The sequence below is a fragment of the Aristolochia californica genome, unplaced genomic scaffold (assembly GCF_029961685.1).
Source record: "Aristolochia californica isolate CCGP_79_NKW_82.1479 unplaced genomic scaffold, dmAriCali1.0.hap1 SCAF_4, whole genome shotgun sequence".
Lineage (NCBI taxonomy): Eukaryota > Viridiplantae > Streptophyta > Magnoliopsida > Piperales > Aristolochiaceae > Aristolochia > Aristolochia californica.
The window spans coordinates 21,960,603-21,980,795 of NW_027182103.1; the positions used below are offsets into that span (position 1 = coordinate 21,960,603).

General features: G+C 31.9%; 1 protein-coding gene across 1 annotated transcript in view; it reads right to left on the bottom strand.

Moving 5' to 3' along the window:
- Positions 1-14,594, bottom strand: part of LOC137963139 (E3 ubiquitin-protein ligase AIP2-like) — a 37,651-nt gene extending 23,057 nt beyond the window's left edge. Inside the window, exon 1 of the mRNA XM_068810312.1 lies at positions 14,494-14,594. Coding sequence (XP_068666413.1) covers positions 14,494-14,594 — 101 coding nt within the window. The remainder of the gene's footprint in view (positions 1-14,493) is intronic.
- Positions 14,595-20,193: the final 5,599 nt, after the last annotated feature.

Genomic DNA, 20,193 nt, shown 5'->3' on the forward strand with positions numbered 1-20,193 from the left:
AACACTCAGTTAAAAATCCACCGCCTCCCCCTTTTCCCCAATGATTGCAAAACCAAATATATAAAAACAAAAAAGATATTTTTAAAATCCCTAAAAATTATAGACACTCTTTGGAATTATATCTCTCTACATTTGTGCATTGTGCATTTCAATTTTAGATGTATACTTTTTTCTTAAATCAAAATTTTGAGTTTTCGCTCTCCCTTCATCCTATAAACAAAAGAGGCAAATAGATCACAACAAAATGAAAATTTTAGAGTTGATGTATGGAAACAATTTAAAACAATAAAAATTTAAGTAAAGAAAATTAATTCACACACCACAAATGAACACAACAGATTTGTTATCAAAGTTTGGGAAATTCCACTAGTTGAACCCTACTAGCTTTGAATTTTATAAGAAAAAGATGTCTTCTAGACATGTTTTAAAAATGGATATGAATGCTTAAAACATGTTAAAGATGTAAATGACTTATGGTTCCAAACCTTTTAAAGAGAATAACAAACGCTCATTAAATTCTCAACTGAACGTGCGGTGGATATTTACCCGAGTCAAACAAGTCATTATTTTGCCCATTTACAAAAAGATGACCTAACAATCATAGATGATTGTAAAGTTATTTATAATATGTAACGGGCTATATTTTTGTAAGAAATGACTTATGGATTGGGAGTCAACTCCCAGTTAAAAATCCTCCACCTCCCCCTTTTTCACGACGATTGCAAAACCTAATATATAAAAACAAAAAAGAGTTTACAATCGCTAAAAATTAGAGACACTCTTTTGAATTATCTCTCTCTACATTTTTTCTTTGTTCATTTTCATTTTAGATGAATATTTTTTTCTTAAATCAAAACTTTGAGTTTTCGCTCTCCCTTCGTCCCGTAAACAAAAAAGACAAATACATCACAACAAAATGAAAATTTTAGATTTTATATATGGAAAAATTTAAAATAATAACTAATGTAAGTAAAGAAAATTTATTCACACACCACAAATGAACACAAAAGGTTCGTTATCCAAGTTTTGGAAAGTCCACTAGTTCAACCCTTTTAGATTGGAATTTTATAAAAAAGAGATTTCTTCTAAACATGTTTTAAAAATGGATATGCAGGCTTGAAACATGTTAAAGATGCAAATGACCTATGAATCCAAACCTTTTAAAGAAAATAACAAACGCTCATTAAATTCTCAAGTGAACGTGCAATGGGATATTTACCCAAGTCATACAACCCATTATTTTGCTCATTTAAAAAAAGCAGACCTAACAATGATAGATGATTGTAAAGTGATTTATCATGCGTAACGGGCTATATTTTTTGTATGAAATGACTTATGGATTGGGAGTCAACACTCAGTTAAAAATCCCGCGCCTCCCCCTTTTCCCCGACGATCGCAAAACCTAATATATAAAAAATAAAAAGAATTTAAATCCCTAAAAATTATAGACACTCTTTGGAATTATCTCTCTGTACATTTGTGCATTGTGCATTTCAATTTTAGAAGTATATTTTTTTCTTAAATCAAAACTTTGAGTTTTCTCTCCTCCATTCCGTAAACAAAAAGGCAAATAGATCACAACAAAATGAAAATTTTTGGTTTAATGTATGGAAAGAATTTAAAGAAATAAAAAAATGTAAGTAAAGAAAATTTATTCACACACCACAAATGAACACAAAAGCTTTGTTATCCAAGTTTGGGAAATTCCACTACTTCAACCCTAATAGCACGGAATTTTATAAGAAAGAAATTTCATCTACACATGTTTTAAAAATAGATATGCATGCTTGAAACAAGTTAAAGATGCAAATGACCTATGGATCCAAACCTTTTAAAGATAATAACAAACGCTCAGGAAATTGTCAAGTGAACACACGGTGGGATACTTACCGGAGTCATACAAGCCATTATTTTGCCAATTTACAAAAAGCTGACCTAACAATTATAGATGATTGTAAAGTGATTTATCATGCGGAACAGGCTATATTTTTGTGAGATATTACTTATGGATTGGGAGTCAACACTCAGTTAAAAATCTCCCACCTCCCCCTTTTCCCCGACGATTGCAAAACCTAATATAGAAAAACTAAAAAGAGTTTTTTACTATCCCTAAAAATTAGAGACACTCTTTGGAATTATTTCTCTCTACATTTGTGCATTTTTAATTTGCATTTTAGATGTATACTTTTTCCTTAAATCAAAACTTTGAGTTATCGATTTCCCTTCATCCTGTAAACAAAAAAGCCAAATAGATCACAACAAAATGAAAATTTTAGAGTTTGTATGGAAAAAATTAAAAGCAATAAAAAAAGTAAGTAAATAAAATTTATTCACACACCACAAATGAACACAAAAGTTTTGTTATCCAAGTTTGGGAAATTCCACTAGTTCAACCTTAATAGCTTTGAACTTTATAAGAAAGAAATTTCTTCTACACATGCTTTAAAAATGGATATGAATGCTTGAAACATGTTAAAGATGCAAATGACCTATGGATCCAAACATTCTAAAGAGAATAACAAACGTTCATTAAATTCTCAAGTGAACGTGCGGTGGGATATTTACCCGAGTCAAACAAGCCATTATTTTGCCCTATTACAAAAAGCTGACCTAACAATCATAGATGATTGTAAAGTGATTTATCATGCGTAACAGGCTATATTTTTGTAAAAAAGGTCTTATGGATTGGGAGTCAACACTCAGGTAAACCACCCCGTCTCCCCCTTTTCCCTGACAATTGCAAAACCTAATATATAAAAACTAAAAAGTGTTTACAATCCCAAAAAATTATAGACATTCTTTGGAATTATCTCTCTCTACATTTTTGTATTGTTCATTTCCATTTAAGATATATAATTTTTTCTTAAATCAAAACTTTGAGTTTTCGCTCTCCTTTCTTCCCGTAAACAAAAAAGGCAAATAGATCACAACAAAATGAAAACTTTAGAGTTTATGTATGGAAAAAATTTTAAAAAATCACAAATGTATGTAAAAAAAATTTATTTACACAAAAAAAAATGAACACAAAAGTTTTGTTATCCAAGTTTGGGAAATTCTTCTAGTTCAACCCTAATAGCTTGGAATTTTATAAAATAGAGATTTCCTCTACACACGTTTTAAAAACGGATATGAATGCTTGAAACCTGTTATAGTTGAAAATGACCTATGGATCCAAACCTTTTAAAGAAAATAACAAACGTTCATTAAGTTCTCAAGTGAACGTGCAGTGGGATATTTACCCGAGTCAAATAAGCCATTATTTTGCCCATTTACAAAAAGTTGACCTAACCACCATAGATGATTGTAAAGTGATTTATCATGCGTAACGGGCTATATTTTTGTTACAAAAGTCTTATGGATTGGGAGTCAACACTTAGTTAAAAAACCCTGCCTCCCCCTTTTCCCCGACGATTGCAAAACCTAATATATAAAAACTAAAAAGAGTTTACAATCCCAAAAAATTACAGACACTCTTTAAAATTATCTCTCTCTACATTTGTGCATTGTGCATTTCCATTTAAGATGTATACTTTTTTCTTAAATCAAAACTTTGAGTTTTCGCTCTCCCTTCTTCCCGTAAACAAAAAAGGCAAATAGATCACAACAAAATGAAAAATTTAGAGTTTATGTATGGAAAAAATTAAAACACATAACTTTCTACAATTATATGGCCTTGTTAGCGCTTTTTTTTCCGGAAACGTTGGGAAAATATTTCTAGTAAAAATACGTCTTCATGGACCATTAGTGCCTCATGTTTCCTGAAAAACACTTTTTAGGCAGAAAATTCTTTCTTGGAAAACTTTGCTAAAACAAATTACTTTCTATAACTATAAGGTTTTGTTAGTGATTTTTTTCAGGAAACGTTGGAAAAATATTTCTAGTAAAAATACATCTTGAAGGACCATTTGAGCCTGAAGTTTTCTAGAAACACTTTTCTACCTGAAAATTCTTTCCAGTAATCATTTTTGGTAAACCATTTTTTGCTGAAACAAAATAATTTCTGCAACTATAAGGCATTTTTAGTGCTTTTTCAAGGAAATGTTCAAAATTTATTTCTTCTAAAAATACATTTCCATGGACTTTCAGTGCCTCATACTTCCTTCAAAATCTTTTCAAACAGAAAATTCTTACCAGGAAAATTTTGTGTTATGGCAATTTTTACTAAAAAAAATAACTACCATAAGGCCATGTTAATGCCTTTTTTTAGGAAATGTTCGAAAAATATTTCTTGTAAAAATAGTTGTCCAGAGAGCATTATAGCCTCATGTTCCAGGAATCACTTTTCTTGTTGAAAATTCTTACCTGAAAAGTTTTGGTGTAAGGCATTTTTTCTATTACAAATAACTTTTTACAATCAGTAAAGCTTTGTTACTACCTATTTTTGGAAACTTTAGGAATTTATTTTTAGTAAAAATACATCTCCAAGGTCCATTAGTGCCTCATGTTTCCTAAAAACACTATTCAAGCTGAAATTTCTTACCAAGGAATTTTTGTTGAAACAAATTACACTCTACAACTCTAAGGTCAAGTTAGTGCCTTTATTCATGAGACATTGGAAAACCATTTCCAGTAAAAATATGTCTCCAGGGATCCATAGTGCCTCATGTTTCCAGAAAACACTTTTTAAGCTGAAAAATTGTTACCTAGAAAATTTTGAGGTAAGGCGATTTTTGAGAAAACAAATTACTTTCTAAAACAAAAAAGCCTAGTAAGTGCATTTTTTTTTAGAAAATGTTTGAAATTTATTTTTTGTACAAATAAATCTCGAGGGACCAATAGTGCCTCATGTTTCATAGAAAAACTTTTCTAGCTGAAAATTCTTACCAGGAAACTATTGTGGTAAAGAAATTTTTGCTGAAACAAATTACTTTCTAAAACTATAAGGCCTTGTTAGTGTAATTTTTTTAAAATGTTGGAAAAGTATTTCTAGTGAAAATACAACTCTTGGGATCATTACTGCCTCATGTTCCCTAGAAACATTTTTCATGTTGAAAATTCTTACCATGGAAATTTTGTGGTATGGATCTTTTTTATGAAACAAATTACTTTCTACAACAATAAGGCATTGTCAATGCTTTTTTTTTGTTTTACAGTGGAAATGCATTTTCATTAAAAATACATCTCAAAGGACTATTAGTACTTCATGTTTCTTGGAAACACTATTCAAGCTGAAAATTCTTCCAAGAAAAAATTTTCTGAAAAAAATTACTTTCAACAACTATATGACCTTGTTAGTGCATTTTTTAAGGAAACGTTGTGAAATATTTGTAGTAAAAATACGTCTCCATGGACTATTAGTGCCTCATATTTTATGGAAAATTTTCAGGCAGAAAATCTTTCTTGGAAAACTTTGCTGAAACAATTATTTTTCTATAACTATAACGTTTGGTAACTTCTTTTTTTTTTTTTTTTTTGCAGGAAACTTTGGTACAATATTACTGGTTAAAATATATCTCCAAGGACCAGTATGGTCTCATGTTTTCTGGAAACAATTTTTTACCTAAACATTCTTACCAAGAATTGTTTTTGGTAAAACATTTTTTGCCAAAAAAAATTGCTTTTTACAACTATGGCCTTATTAGTGTATTTTTTCAGGAAACATTGGAAAAGAATTTTCACTAAAAATACATCTCCATGGGCCATCAAGGCAACATATTTCCAAGAAACACTTTTCAAGCTGAAAATGCTTACAAATAAAAATGTTTAATAAGGTAATTAACGCAAAACAAATTCATTTTACTACTACAACGCCTTGCAAAAAATTCATACCATGAAAATTTTGGTGTAAGGATATTTTTTTTTGAAACAAATAAGTTTTTACATCATTAAGATCTTGTTACTGCCTTTTTTTAGGAAACTTTGTAAAAGTATTTCTAGTAGAGATAAGTCTCTAGGGTCCATTAGTGCCTCATGTTTCCTGGATACACTATTCAAGCAGAAAATTCTTACTACGAAAAATTTGATATAAGGCAATTTTTGCCCAAAACATTACTTTTAACAACTACAAGGCCTTGTAAGTACTCTTTTTTTCAGGAAACGTTGAAAAATTATTTCTAGTAAAATTACTTCTCTAGGGATCATTAGTGCCTCAAATTTCCAACAACCACTTTTCTTGTTGAAAATTCAAACCAAGAAAATTTTGAGGTAAGACATTTTTTTGTGAAAACAAATTACTTTCTACAACCACGAGGCCTTGTTAGTGCATTTTTTTAGAAAATGTTTGAATGTATTTTTAGTAAAAATACATCTCGAGGGACCATTAGTACCTCATGTTTCCTAGAAAAAAAACTTCTAACTGAAAATTTTAAAAAAGAAACTATTGTGGTAAAGCAATTTTGCTGAAACAAATTACTTTCTACAACTATAAAGCCTTGTTAGTGCATTTTTTTAGGAACTTTGGAAAATTATTTCTATCAAAAATATGACCCTTGGGACCATTACTGTCTCATGTTTCCTAGAAACCTTTTTCATGTAGAAAACTCTTACCAGGAAATTTTTGTGGTTAGGATATTTTTTATGAAACAAATTACTTTATACAACTATAAGGCCTTGTTAGTGCATTTTTTTGGTAATGCTGAAAATATGTCCCTAGTTAAAATATGTCCCAGGAACCATTAGTGCCTCATGTTACCTGGAAACACTTTTCAAGCTAAAAATTCTTAGTAGAAATTTTTTGCTGAAACAAATTACTTTCTTCAACTATATGACCTTGTAAATGCATTTTTTTCAGAAAACATTGGGAAAATATTTCTAGTAAAAATATGTCTCCATGGATGATTTGTGCCTCATGTTTCCTAAAAAGCACTTTTGAGGCAGAAAATTCTTACTTTCGAAAACTTTGCTTAAACATGTTATTTTCTATAACGGTAAGGTTTTGTTAATGATTTGTTTTTAGGAAATTTTGGAAAAGTATTTCTAGTAAAAATATGTCTCTAAGGACCATTAGTGTCTAATATTTTTTGGAAATACTTTTCTGCCTGAAATTCTTACTAAGAATCCTTTTTGGTAAAGCAACTTTTTGCCGAAAAAATTGCTTTCTACTACTATAAGGCTTTGTTAGTGTATTTTTTAAGAACATGTTGGAAAAGCATTTCTACTAAACATATGTCTCCATGGAGCATGAAACACATTTCAAGCTGAAAATTTTTACCAAGAAAATTTAGTTATAAGGCATTTTTGCTGAAAAAATTACTTTTCACTGCAATAAAGCCTTATTAATGCCTTTTTTCAGGAAACATTAGAAAAATATTTCTAGTAAAAATACATGTCCAGGGACCATTAGTTCCTAATGTTTCCAGGAATCACTTTTCTCATTCAAAATTCTTTCCAAAAAAATTTTAGTCTAAGGAATTTTTTTTCTAAAACAAATCTTTTTACATCATTAAGGCCTTGTAATTGCCCTATTAAGGAAACTTTGGAAATTTATTTCTAGTAAAAATGCATCTCCAGGGTTCATTAGTGCCTCATGTTTCCTAAAAACACTATTCAAGGTGAAAATTCTTACCAGGAAAATTTTGATGTAATGCAATTTTAGCTTAAACAAAATACGTTTAACAACTACAGAGCTTGTTAGTTCATATTTTTCTAGAAACATTGGAAAAGTATTTCTAGTAAAATTACATCTCTAGGGACCATTAGTGCATATTTCCTAGAAACACTTTTCTAACTAAAAATTCTTACTAGGAACATTTTGAGGTAAGGAATTTTTTGTGAAAAACAAATTACTTTCTACTACCATAGAAAAATGCATTTCTTCAAAAAATGTTCAAAAAGTATTTTTAGTAAAATAACGTCTCAAGGGACCATTACTGCCTCATGTTTCCTAGAAAAACTTTTCTTGCCAAAAATTCTTACCAAGAAACTATTTTGGTAAAACAATTTTTGCTGAAACAAATTACTTTATACAACTAGTCTTGTTAGTGAATTTGTTTTGGAAATTTTGGAATATACATTCTAGTTAAAAAAATGACCATTGGGACCATTACTGCCTCATTTTCCTCGAAACATTTTTCAAGTTGAAAATACTTCCCTTGTTAGTGCATTATTTTGGAAATGCTCGAAATGTATTTCTAGTAAAAATACATCTACAAGGACCATTAATGCCTCATGTTTCATGGAAACACTTTTCAAGCTGAAAATTGTTACTTGATTTTTTTTTCTTAAACAAATTAATTTCTACAACTATACGACCTTGTTAGTGAATTTTTTAAGGTAACATTGGGAATGTATTTCTAGTAAAAATATGTCTCCACGGACCATTAGTGCCTCATGTTTCCAATAAAACACTTTTCAGGTAGAAAATTCATACTTGGAAAACTTTGATGAAACAAATTAATTTCTATAACTATAAGGTTTTATTGGTGATTTTTTTATGAAGTAGTGGAAAAGTATTTCTAGTAAAAATAAGTCTCCAAGGATCATTAGTGCCACATGTTTTCTAGAAAAACTTTTCTTCCTGAAAATTTTTACCAATAATCTTTTTTGGTAAACCAATTTTTGCCGAAAAAATTGTTTTTTGCAACTATTAGACCTTGTTAGTGTATCCTTTTAGGGAACGTTAGAAAAATATTACTAGTATAAACTACATTTCGATGGATGGTCAATGCCTCATATTTTCATGAAACACTTTGCAAGCTGAAAGTTCTTACTAGCAAAATTTTGAAAAAAGAATTTCTTTGCTGAAAAAATTTACATATTACTACTATAAAGTTGTGTTATTGCCTTTTTTAGGAAACATTGGAAAAGTATTTCTAGTAAAAATACGTGTCCTGGGACCATTATTGCCTCATGTTTTCAAGAATCACTGTTCCTGTTGAAAATTCTTACCTAGAAAATTTTATTGTAAGGCAATTTTTATTACCAAATAATTTTTTACGTCATTAAGGCCTTCTTACTACCCTTGGGACAATTAGTACCTCATGTGTCCTAGAAACATTTTTCACGTTGAAAATTCTTACTAGGGAAATTATGTGGTAAGGATATTTTTTTATCAAACAAATTACTTTACACAACTATAAGGCCTTGTGCCTCAAGTTGGAAATGATGGAAATGTATTTCTGGTAAAAATATATCTTAAGGGACCATTTGTGCCTCAAGTTTCTTGGAAACACTTTTCAAGCTGAAAATTCTTACTAGAAATTTTTTGATTAAACAAATTACTCTCTAAAAATGACCTTGTTAGTCCATTTTTAAAGGAAACATTGGGAACGTACTTCTAGTAAAAATACATCTCCATGGACCATTAGTGCCTCATGTTTCCTGGAAAATGCTTTTCAGGCAAAAAATTCTTGTTTGGAAAACTTTGCATAAACAAATTATTTTTTATAAATGTAAGGTTTTGTTAGTAAGTTTTTTTCAAGAAACGTCGCAAAAGTATTTCTTGTAAAAATATGTCTACAAGGAACACCTCATGTTTTCTGGAAACAATTTTCTACCTGAAAATTATTACCAAGAATCTTTTTTGGTAAAACAATTTTTGCCGAAAAAATTGATTTCTTCAAATATTAGGCCTTGTTAGTGTATTATTTTAGGAAACGTTGGAAAATTATTTCTACTAAAAGTTCATCTCCAAGGACCGTGAATGCTTCATATTTCCATGAAACACTTTTCAAGCTGAAAAATTCCTATCAGGAAAATTTGGTAAACAACCAATTTTTGCTGAAAAAATTACATTATACTACTATAAAGCCTAGTTAATGCCTTTTTTCAGTAAACATTAGAAAATTATTTCTAGTAAAAATACGTGTCGTGGGACCAATAGTGCATCATATTTTTAAGAATCACTTTTCTTGTTCAAAATTCTTACAAGGAAAATTTTGGTGTAAAGAAATTTTTTTCTAAAACAAATAACTATTTATATCATTAAGGCCTTCTTACAGCCTTTTTAGGAAACATAGGAAACATATTTCTAGTCAAAATACGTCTCTAGGGCCCATTATTGCCTAATGTTTCCTTGAAATACTATTCAAGCTGAAAATTCTTTCTAGGAAAATTTTGATGTAAGGCAATTTTTGCTTAATCAAATTACTTGAAACAACTACAAGGCCTTGTTAGTATTTTTTTTCTCTCAGGAAATGTTGAAAGAGTATTTCTAGTAAAATTACATCTCTAGTGACCAATTGTGCTTCATATTTCCTAGAAACACTTTTCTAGCTCAAAATTCTTACTAGGAAAATTTTGTGGTAAGGCAATTTTTGCGAAAACAAATTACTTTCTACAACAACAAGGCCTTGTTAGTGCGTTATTTCAAAGAAAGTTCGAAATATATTTTTTGTAAAAATACGTCCTGAACGATTATTAGTGCCTCATGTTTCCTGGAAAAACTTTTCTAGTTGAAAATTCTTACTAGGAAACTATTGTGGTAAAGCAAATTTTGCTGAAATAATTTACTTTCTAAAACTATAAGGCCTTGTTAGTACATTTTTTTAGGAACGTTGGAAAAATATTTCTTGTAAAAATATGACCCTTGGGACCATTATTGCCTCATGTTTCCTAGAAACATTTTTCAAGTTGAAATTTCTTCCAAGGGATATTTTGTCGTAAGGATATTTTTTTATGAAACAAATTACTTTCTACGACTATAAGGCCTTGTTAGTGCTTTTTTTTTGAAAATGTTTGAATTATATTTCGAGTAAAAATACATCCCCAGGGTCCATTATGGCCTTATATTTTTTGGAAACACTTTTCAAGCTGAAAATTCTTACAAGAAATTTTTGCTGAAACAAATTACTTTCTACAACTATAGGACCTTGTTAGTGCATTTTTTCTTGAGACAATGGGAAAATATTTATAGTAAAAATAAATATCCATGAACCATTAGTGCCTCATGTTTCTATAAATCTCCATGAACCATTAGTGCCTCATGTTTCCTGGAAAACACTTTTTAGGAGAAAAATTCCTACTTAGAAAAGTCTGTTGAAGGAAACTTATTTCTAAAAATTTAAGGTTTTATTAGTGATTTTTCTTTCAAGAAACATTAGAAAAGTATTTCTAGTAAAAATACGTCTCATGGGACCATTGGAAACACTTTTCTACCTGAAAATTTCTTAATAAAAATCTTCTTTGGTAAAGCATTTTTTGCTGAAAATTTTGCTTTCTACAACTATGACGCCTTGTTAGTGTATTTTTTATCAAATGTTGGAAAATAATTTCTAATAAAAATATATCTCCATGGATCATCAGTGCCTCATATTTCTATGAAACACTTTTCAAGATGAAAATTCTTTCCAAAAAATTATGTAAAATGACAATTTTTACTAAAAAAAATTACATTTTACAACTATTAAGCCTTGTTAATGGATTTTTTCCAAAAACGTTAGAAAAGAATTTCTAATAAAAATATGTGTCTAGGGACCCTTAGTGCCTCAAGTTTCATGGAATAACTTTTCTTGTTGAATAATATTTCTAGGAAAACTTTTGCGTAAGTTATTTTTCTGAAACGAATAACTTTTTACAACATTACGGCCAGGTTACAGCCTTTTTTAGGAAACTTTGGAAATGTATTTCTAGTAAAAATATGTCTCTAGGGTCCATTATTGCCTCATGTTTCCTATAAACACTATTCAAGTTGAAAATTTTTACCCAACAAACTTTTGAAGTGAGGCAATATTTGCTAAAACAAAATACTTTTAACAACTACTAGGCCTTGTTAGTACTTTTTTTTCTGGAATGTTGGAAAAGTATTTATGGTAAAATTACATCTCTAGGGACCATTAGTGCCTCATATTTCCTAGAAGCACTTTTCTAGCCGAAAATTCTTACCAGGAAAATTTTGAGGTAAGGAAATTATTGAAAAAAATAAATTACTTTCTACAACAACCACAAGGCCTTGTTAGTTCATTTTTTTAAGGAAATGTTTGAAATTTTTTTTTAGTAAAAATACATCGTGAGGGACCACTAGTGCTTCATGGTTCCTAGAAAAACGTTTTTTAGTTGAAAATCATTACCAGGAAACTATAATGTTAAAACATTTTTTGCTTAAACAAATTACTTTCTACAACTATCAGGCTTTGTTACTACATTTTTTTTTATAAATGTTTGAAAAGTATTTCAAGTAAAAATATGACCCTTGGGACCATTACTGCCTCATGTTTCGTAGAAACATTTTTCATGTTGAAAATTCTTACCAGGGAAATTTTGTGGTAAGAATATTTTTTATGAAACAAATTACTTTCTACAACTACAAGGCCTAGTTAGGGAATTTTTTTGGAAATGTTGTTAAAGTATTTCTAGTAAAGATACCTCTCCAGGGATCATTAGTTCCTCGTGTTTCCTGGAAACACTTTTGAGGTAGAAAATTCTTACTAGAAAAATTTTACTTAAACAAATTACTTTTTTCAACTATATGACCTTGTTAGTGCATTTTTTCAAAAAATGTTGGACAAGTACTTCTAGTAAAAATATGGCTCCATGGACCATTAGTGCCTCATGTTTCCTGGAAAACATTTTTTAGGCAAAAAAATATTACATGGAAAACTTTGCTGAAACAAATTATTTTCTACAAATATAAAGTTTTGTCATTGATTTTATTTTCAGGAAACATTGGAAATGTATTACATGTAAAAATACGTCACCAAGGACCATTAGTGCCTCATTTTTTTTGGAAACACTTTCCTAATTGAAAATTCTTACCAAGAATTTTTTTTTGTAAAGATACTTTTACCGAAAGAAATTGCTTTCTGCAACAATAAGGCCTTGTTAGTGTATTTTCTTAGGAAACATTGGAAATATATTTCTACTAAAAATACGTCAACATGGACCATCATTGCCTCATATTTCCATTAAACACTTTTTAAGCTAAAAATTCTAACTAGGAAAATTTTTTAATAAAGATATTTTTGTTGAAAAAATTACATTTTACAACTATATAGCTTTGTTAATGCCTTTTTCTCAGGAAACATTGGAAAAGTATTTCTTGTAAAAGTACATGTCCAGGGACCAGTAATGCCTTATGTTTCAAGAAAATCACTTTCTTGTCAAAAATTCTTACCAGGAAAATTTTGGTATAAGGAATTTTTTTCTAAAACAAATAACTTCATATATCATCAAGGCCTTGTTATAACGTTTTTTAGGAAAATTTTAATTGTATTTCTAGTAAAACTACTTCTCCAGGGTCCATTAGTACATCATGTTTCCTGGAAACACTATTTAAGCTGAAAATTCTTACCTAGAAAATTTTGTTGTAAGACAATTTTTGTTGAAATAAATTACTTTCTACAACTCAAAGGTCTAGTTAGTGTCTTTATTTAGGAGACATTGGAAAGGTATTTCTAGTAAAAAATACATCGCAAAGGACGATTAGTGCCTTATGTTTCCAGGAAACACTTTTTAAGCTAACAATTGTTACCAAGAAAATTTCTTGGTTTGGCAATTTGTGCTAAAATAATTTCTACAATCACAAGGACTAGTTAGTGCATTTTTTTAGGGAATGTTTGGAAAATATTTTTAGTAAAAATACATCGTGAAGGACCATTAGTGCCTCATGTTTCCTGGAAAAAAAATTTCTAGCTGAAAATTCATACCAAGAAACTATTGTGGTAAAGAAATTTTTTTCTAAAGCAAATTACTTTCGACAATTATAAAGCCTTGTTAGTGCATTTTTTTTGTAAAAATTGGAAAAGTATTTCTAGTAAAAATATGAACCTTGGGTTACTACCTCATGTTTCCTAGAAAAAAATTTCATGTTGAAAATTCTAAACAGGGAAATTTTGTGGTTAGGATTTTTTTATGATACAAATTACTTTCTATAACTATAAGGTCTTCTTAGTGCATTTTTTGGACAAGATAGAAATGTATTTCTTATAAAAATAAATCTCCAAGGACAATTAGTACCTCATGTTTCCTAGAAAGACTTTTGAAGTTGAAAATTCTTACTCGAAATTTTTTGTTGAAACAAATTACGTTCTACAACTATATGACCTTGTTAAAGCATTGATTTAGGATACGCTAAGAAAATATTTTTAGTAAAAATACGTCTCCATGGACCATTAGTGCCTCATGTTTCCTAGAAAACACATTTTAGGCAGAAAATTCTTTCTAGGAAAACTTTGCCAAAACAAATTACTTTCTATAACTAGAAGGTTTTGTTAGTGATATTTTTTCAAGAAACGTTGGAAAAGTATTTCTAGTAAAAATACATCTCCAATGACCATTAGTGCCTGATGTTTTCTGGACACACTTTCAACTTGAAAATTCATTCTAGGAATCATTTTTGGTAAAACACTTTTTGCTGAAACAAATTAATTTATGCAAATATTGTTGATTTTCAGGACTCCATGGATTTAGCTCATAGAGAAAAAGAGAAATGGACTCATTGAGAGAAAACAAGAGGAAAAAAAAGGTTATGGACTTGATATATGGGCCTTGAGCCCATCTTCCACATCTCTTGGATGTGTGGGTCTTCCTTGGTCTTATGGGCTTGGGACCATCTTCCAACACACATGGATTTGTCAGCCTTCCTAGGTCGTGTGGGTTTGGGCCCATCTTCCAACAAACCCCCTCATGCTAGTGGTCTCTTCCATGAGGCCCAGTTGGCATAAGATAAGTGAGATTAAAATCACTCCAAGCCGTACAACATTGCTCCATACTCTAGTCATAACCCATGTTGGATGTAGGGCACACTCCTATCTTCTATAGGTAGTGGGACGCAATACTCAGAAGTGTAATAAAACTCCATCACCGTGTCCCTCCACGGGACAACGACTCTCAAGTGATGGGAGTAATAAATGCCAATTAAGAGGGGTAACATATATGTAGTAATACTCTCCTCCATCACGGTGTCCCAACCCACACACCGAGTCTCATAGGTCGAAATGGGTGATAAGTGGGTAAAGCCTGTCATTTAGAAGATGGCAATAAAAAACCCCCCGGTATTTAAATGAAAAAGTCTCAATGGAATTAAAACACCCATATGTATGTATAAATGGACTTAAACTCCCATCCGAAGCAACATTCAAAAGGTTGGCCCAAAGATATGTGAGAGTCAAATAAAGGATGGTAGGAGAAAGGATATCGAGGCCACCTCTTCTTCAATAATAATGTCTAATCCAAAAAGACACAATAGCAGCAGTTGAAATGGGCCTGAGTCCATATAACATGACCATCTTCCAACACACATAACACATATCAAAATAATAAACTTTGTAAAATGACCCATGAAATAATCCAATGCAATAAGTTGACCAACGAATATGTTGTGCCTCAAAATAATAATCCAGCTGGAAAAAGTACCAAATTGCGTCGAGTCAAATAGTAGATCAATATGTCCTAGTTATAGAAGAATAGGTATAAAACTTGGGACCTAGACATGTATATCGAGGTAAAAAAATAACTAAAGCGAGTCAGGCTAACCAGGACAGAGTTGACTCGGTTGACCCAACCCACTAGGTTAACCCGAGGGAATAGAATGAGTCGGGCGGGTCGGTAGGTTGCCCGGCAAGGTCTGGTTAGGGTTGGCAAAACCAACGCTAGATTAAAATCAATCTACCTAACTTGGTGAATAAAATACGAAAATACCTTCATCTTCCTGCCTACTTCCAAATAGATTGGAAAACCAAAGACAATCATGGTAGGAGATCTTGTAGTAGCAGTCGGAGAAAGGAAAAACGCCAATGAAGAATTTCCAAATTTTCAAAAACCAGCTGCAAGATCAAACCAAGATCAAATTTCCAGATTGACGGCAAATAACGGGAGCAGAAGTAGATACGGCCAGATTGTCAGCAAGATTATGTCCGAAAAAAATGTCTTCGTTGCTGTTAGATTCGGAAAATTAGTAGACAATGCTAGAACTACTGATCAATCCAAACGGAAAAAAAAAAATTTCCAAACAAGAAAGAAATCACTTGTTTTGAAAAAAATATGCCAGTGGAGATGCCTTTCCAAGATAAACTTCTTTAGCGTATAACTTGCTAGATCCTTGATTGAGGATGATCAATACGGCCAGATAACTCACAAGATTAACTTGGAATGAATCCAACGACCAGGCTGGATGAGAGAGCAATACGACATCTGAATAACTTCTGAATTAGTCTGACAGTAGAGATGATACAATTCTATCTCCAGAAAGTAGTAGACATATGAGGTAGGATCAGAGAACCAAAGATCCAGCAACAACCAAATAGAAATAAACCATAATGCCAGGATAATTTGATCTAGCTGGATAATTGAATGAAAAACAAAGAATAAGATCAATTTACGATCTTCTCCAACCTGGGATGGACAACAGCAATGGGATTTTCTCGTAGTCTCGGGAGTAGAGTCATCTTCTCCCGCGATGCTGGCTTTCAAACAGTTATGAAAAACTTGAGAACCACCAAGACTTCAGATGGTAATCACGGCATCTTCGGAGAAGCAACGGACAAAAAATCAATCAGCAAAGGAACTTTCCGAAATCAGTAAAGTCATCTTCCTTGCTTCCTAAATAGAACCAAAAAAAAAAATCTGGCTGGCAATGGAAATCTTTCAACTAGCGGGAAAATACTAGGATGAAGAATAATCTATATAATAAAGAATAATCAATCAAAGTAGCAATATGAGCAAAGAAAAGAGAAAAAATATGGGTTTCACTAGGGGAGAGAATAAGCAAAACACAAGGACTCAAGACAAAGAGATAGAAAAGGAATTTTTGGAACCATAGCTACGAGTCCTGAAAATCAATGCTCTGATACCATATTGATTTTCAGGACTCCATGGATTTAGCTCATGGACAAAAAGAGAAAGGGACTCATAGAGAGAAAACAGGAGGAAGAAGAAGTTATGGACTTGATCTATGGGCCATGAGCCCATCTTCCACATCTCTTGGATGTGTGGGTCTTCCTTGGTCTTATGGACCGACTGTTAGTGTCTCATATTTCCGTTGAACAATTTTCAAGCTGAAAATTCTTACATAGAAAATTTTGTGGTATTTCAATTTTTCAAGAAAAAAAAATTACATTTGACTACTATAAGGCCTTGTTAATGCCTTTTTTCAAAAAACTTTGGAAAAATATTTCTAGTAAAAATACATGTCCAGGGACCATTAGTGCCTCATGTTTCCAAGAATCACTTTTCTTGATGAAATTTCTTACTTGGAAAATTTTAGTGCAAGGTAAGTTTTTTCTGAAACAACTAAGTTTTTACATCATTATGGCCTTATTAATGCCTTTTTAGGAAACTTTGGAAATGTATTTCTAGTAAAATTATATCTCTAGCGTCTATTAGTGCCTCATGTTTTCTGGAAACACTTTTCAAGGAGAAAAGTTTTTACCAAGAAATTTTTTTGCAAGACAATTACTTTCAACTCTAAGGTCTTGTTAGTGCCTTTAGTTAGGAGACATTGGAAAATTATTTTTTGAAGAGAAGATATGGAAGCCTCTTACATGACTTTCACAATAAGAAGTCTTACAAAGCCAAAATTATTATGGAAAGAGGTCTCATAGAAGAGTTTCAATTTAAAGGTGTTTTAGCTATGTTAGTCTTCTATTTATATTGAGTTATTTAATTATGTTATGACTTACCTTTAAGTGTTAGAGTTTGGCCGTAATTGGGACAAAGGTAGTTTAATTATAATTGGACTCTACCAGTTTCCTCTATTATAAATAGGGGTTCACGTACTCTAACTAAAACAAGTCAATTAAGTATTTCTCTTTTCCATAAATTCAACATGGTATCAGAGCTCGTTCTGTGAGTTGACTAGGTCAACCCACACAGTTAATGTGATCCTTTTTTGATCTATGATCACTAGCAATTTAGAAGCTTCTAGACCTTGTTCATCTTGAAGTGTCGTGTCGTTCCTACTTGGATTGCAGAGTTAGAAATCGGCTATACATCCAATACTAGAAGTTGAATTTATTCTATAGTTGGCATCTCCCTTATTCCTGAAAGTTTTTGCTCGAGCTGGTGTCATCTTGCAATCATTGTTATTATTTTTCCATTGCAGTTGTGTCTCACTGATTGGAAACCCTCCCAAGTAGGCGTAGATTGTCTTGATGTCATAATTTCCACTGCTTCATAACCCAACTGAACGGTAATCTCAGCCCAGTGATTCTGCTGTCTACTGATCAGTCTACTATTTCTGGTCCACACCCCATCACGCATGTCTCCTCCAGTAGATCAAGGACATACTTCCTTGGAGATAGTATAATCCCATGTTTGGACTGTAGTACTTCAATGCCCAGAAAGTACTTAAGTAGTCCAAGATTTTTAGTCTTGAATTCTTCATATATCTTTTCCTTGGTTTCTTGAATGCCCTCAGGATCACTACCGGTTAAGACAATATCATCAACATATATAGTTCAAAATCACTTTGCATATAGGTGTGTCTTTAAGAAATACAAAGTGATCTATGAAATATCTGTGAAATTCGGCCTGTATAAGTGGTTGGCTAAATTTATCAAACCATGCACGAGGAGACTATTCTAGACCATAAAGGGATTTATTCAATCGACATGCCAACTCCCCCTCAACCACAAATCCAAGTGGTTATTGCATATAAATTTCTTCCTTTATATCCCCATTGAGAAAAGATTTTTTCACATCTACTTGATAGACCGGCCAAGAAGAATTAGTAGCAAGCGATAATAAAATTTGTACCAAGTTCAATTTGGCTACCAAAGAGAATGTTTCCTCATAACCGATCCCATAACACTATGTATAGCCTTTAGAAATTAAGTAGAACTTAAGGCGAGCAACTGATCCATCTGGATTGTGCTGATAGGTTTTTAATCTAATGGAAGAGGAGCCAGAGCCCATGTCTGATTCTCATAGAGTGCCTGCATTTCTTCATCCATTGTCTTCCACCCTAGATGTTTCAGAGCCTTCTGATAGGACCGTGGGACTGAGATGAAGGAGATAGCTGTAAAAATTTGACAACATTAAGAGGATAAACGATGGTGAGACAAAAAATTGGATATGTGGTGAGAAGTAGAGGGCCTAGTGCAAGTTCTGGGTTCTTTTCTTAAGGCAATAGGTCGAGTATCATATTGTGGTCCAAAAGGAACAGGAGAAGATGGAATTAACTTGATGGGATCCACAAACTCTGCAGGAGTGGTGTCAACCAGCTCTTCAGGTAGTTCAACAATTTTCATAGCACGGAGCACAACCGGTCGAGGAGAAGCTAGTATAGAAGAGAGACCTGGAGGAGCATTGTCAGAGTAGTATAAAGAGTCTTCAAAAACATTTATATCCATAGACAAAAGTAACCTTTAGAGAGTGGGATTGTAGCAAATATTACCCTTCTGCATGCGAGAGTATCCTAAGAAGATACACTTGACAGATTTTGGATCAGGTTTACTATGTTTTGGAGAGTTAATATGAACAAAGCATGTACAACCAAAGACTTTTGAGGGAAGTGAAAAGGGATTACCGTGTGGAAACAATAAGGAATATGGGGATTTATGAACAAGAATGGAAGAGGGAGCCTATTTATAAGAAATCATGTAGTAAGGATGGCATGGGGCCAATAAAAGTATGGGACTTTCATGGTATACAATAAGTTGTGAGCTACCTCAAGAAGGTGACGGTTCTTCCGTTCTGGTACACCATTCTGTTGGGAGGTGTAGACACAAGATGCTTGATGGATAATGTCATTCTCTTTACAAAAATAGTCAAGATCTTTGAAAGTGCTCTTTGGCATTATCAGACCTAAGTACTTTGATTCTTTTACCAAATTGAGTGACAACCATAGCATGAAAGGGATTAAAAATTGAGGGTATTTTAGATCACTCTTTAAAAAGAAATAATCATGTGGTACGAGTACAATCTTCAATAAATGTAATAAAGTACTTGACTTAGGAAATGTTTGAGATGTTCAAGGGTCCCCATACATCTGTGTGGATCAACGAAAAAAGGAGAAATACTTTTAAGTTATGGACGAGGTGAGTACGTGGTCCTCTGATGTTTGCTTAGTTGACACACTTCACAATTTAAATTTGACATATCCTTAAAGGTAGGAAAAAGAAGATGAAGAGATTGTGTGGATGGATGTCCCAATTTATTGTGCCATAGAATTGTCTCAGTTTCCTTGATTGAGATGGCATTTATTTGAGGCACGTCCAGGTGGTAGAGTCCCCCTTGTTCATGGCCTCCTCCAATCACTTGCTTCATTGTAAGATTCTAAAACACACAAGAAGCGGGTGAGATGGTAATTGAGCAATTAAAATTTTATGTTAGCTGACTAACAGATAAAAGATTCAAGGGAAAATTAGGAACAAAAATAAT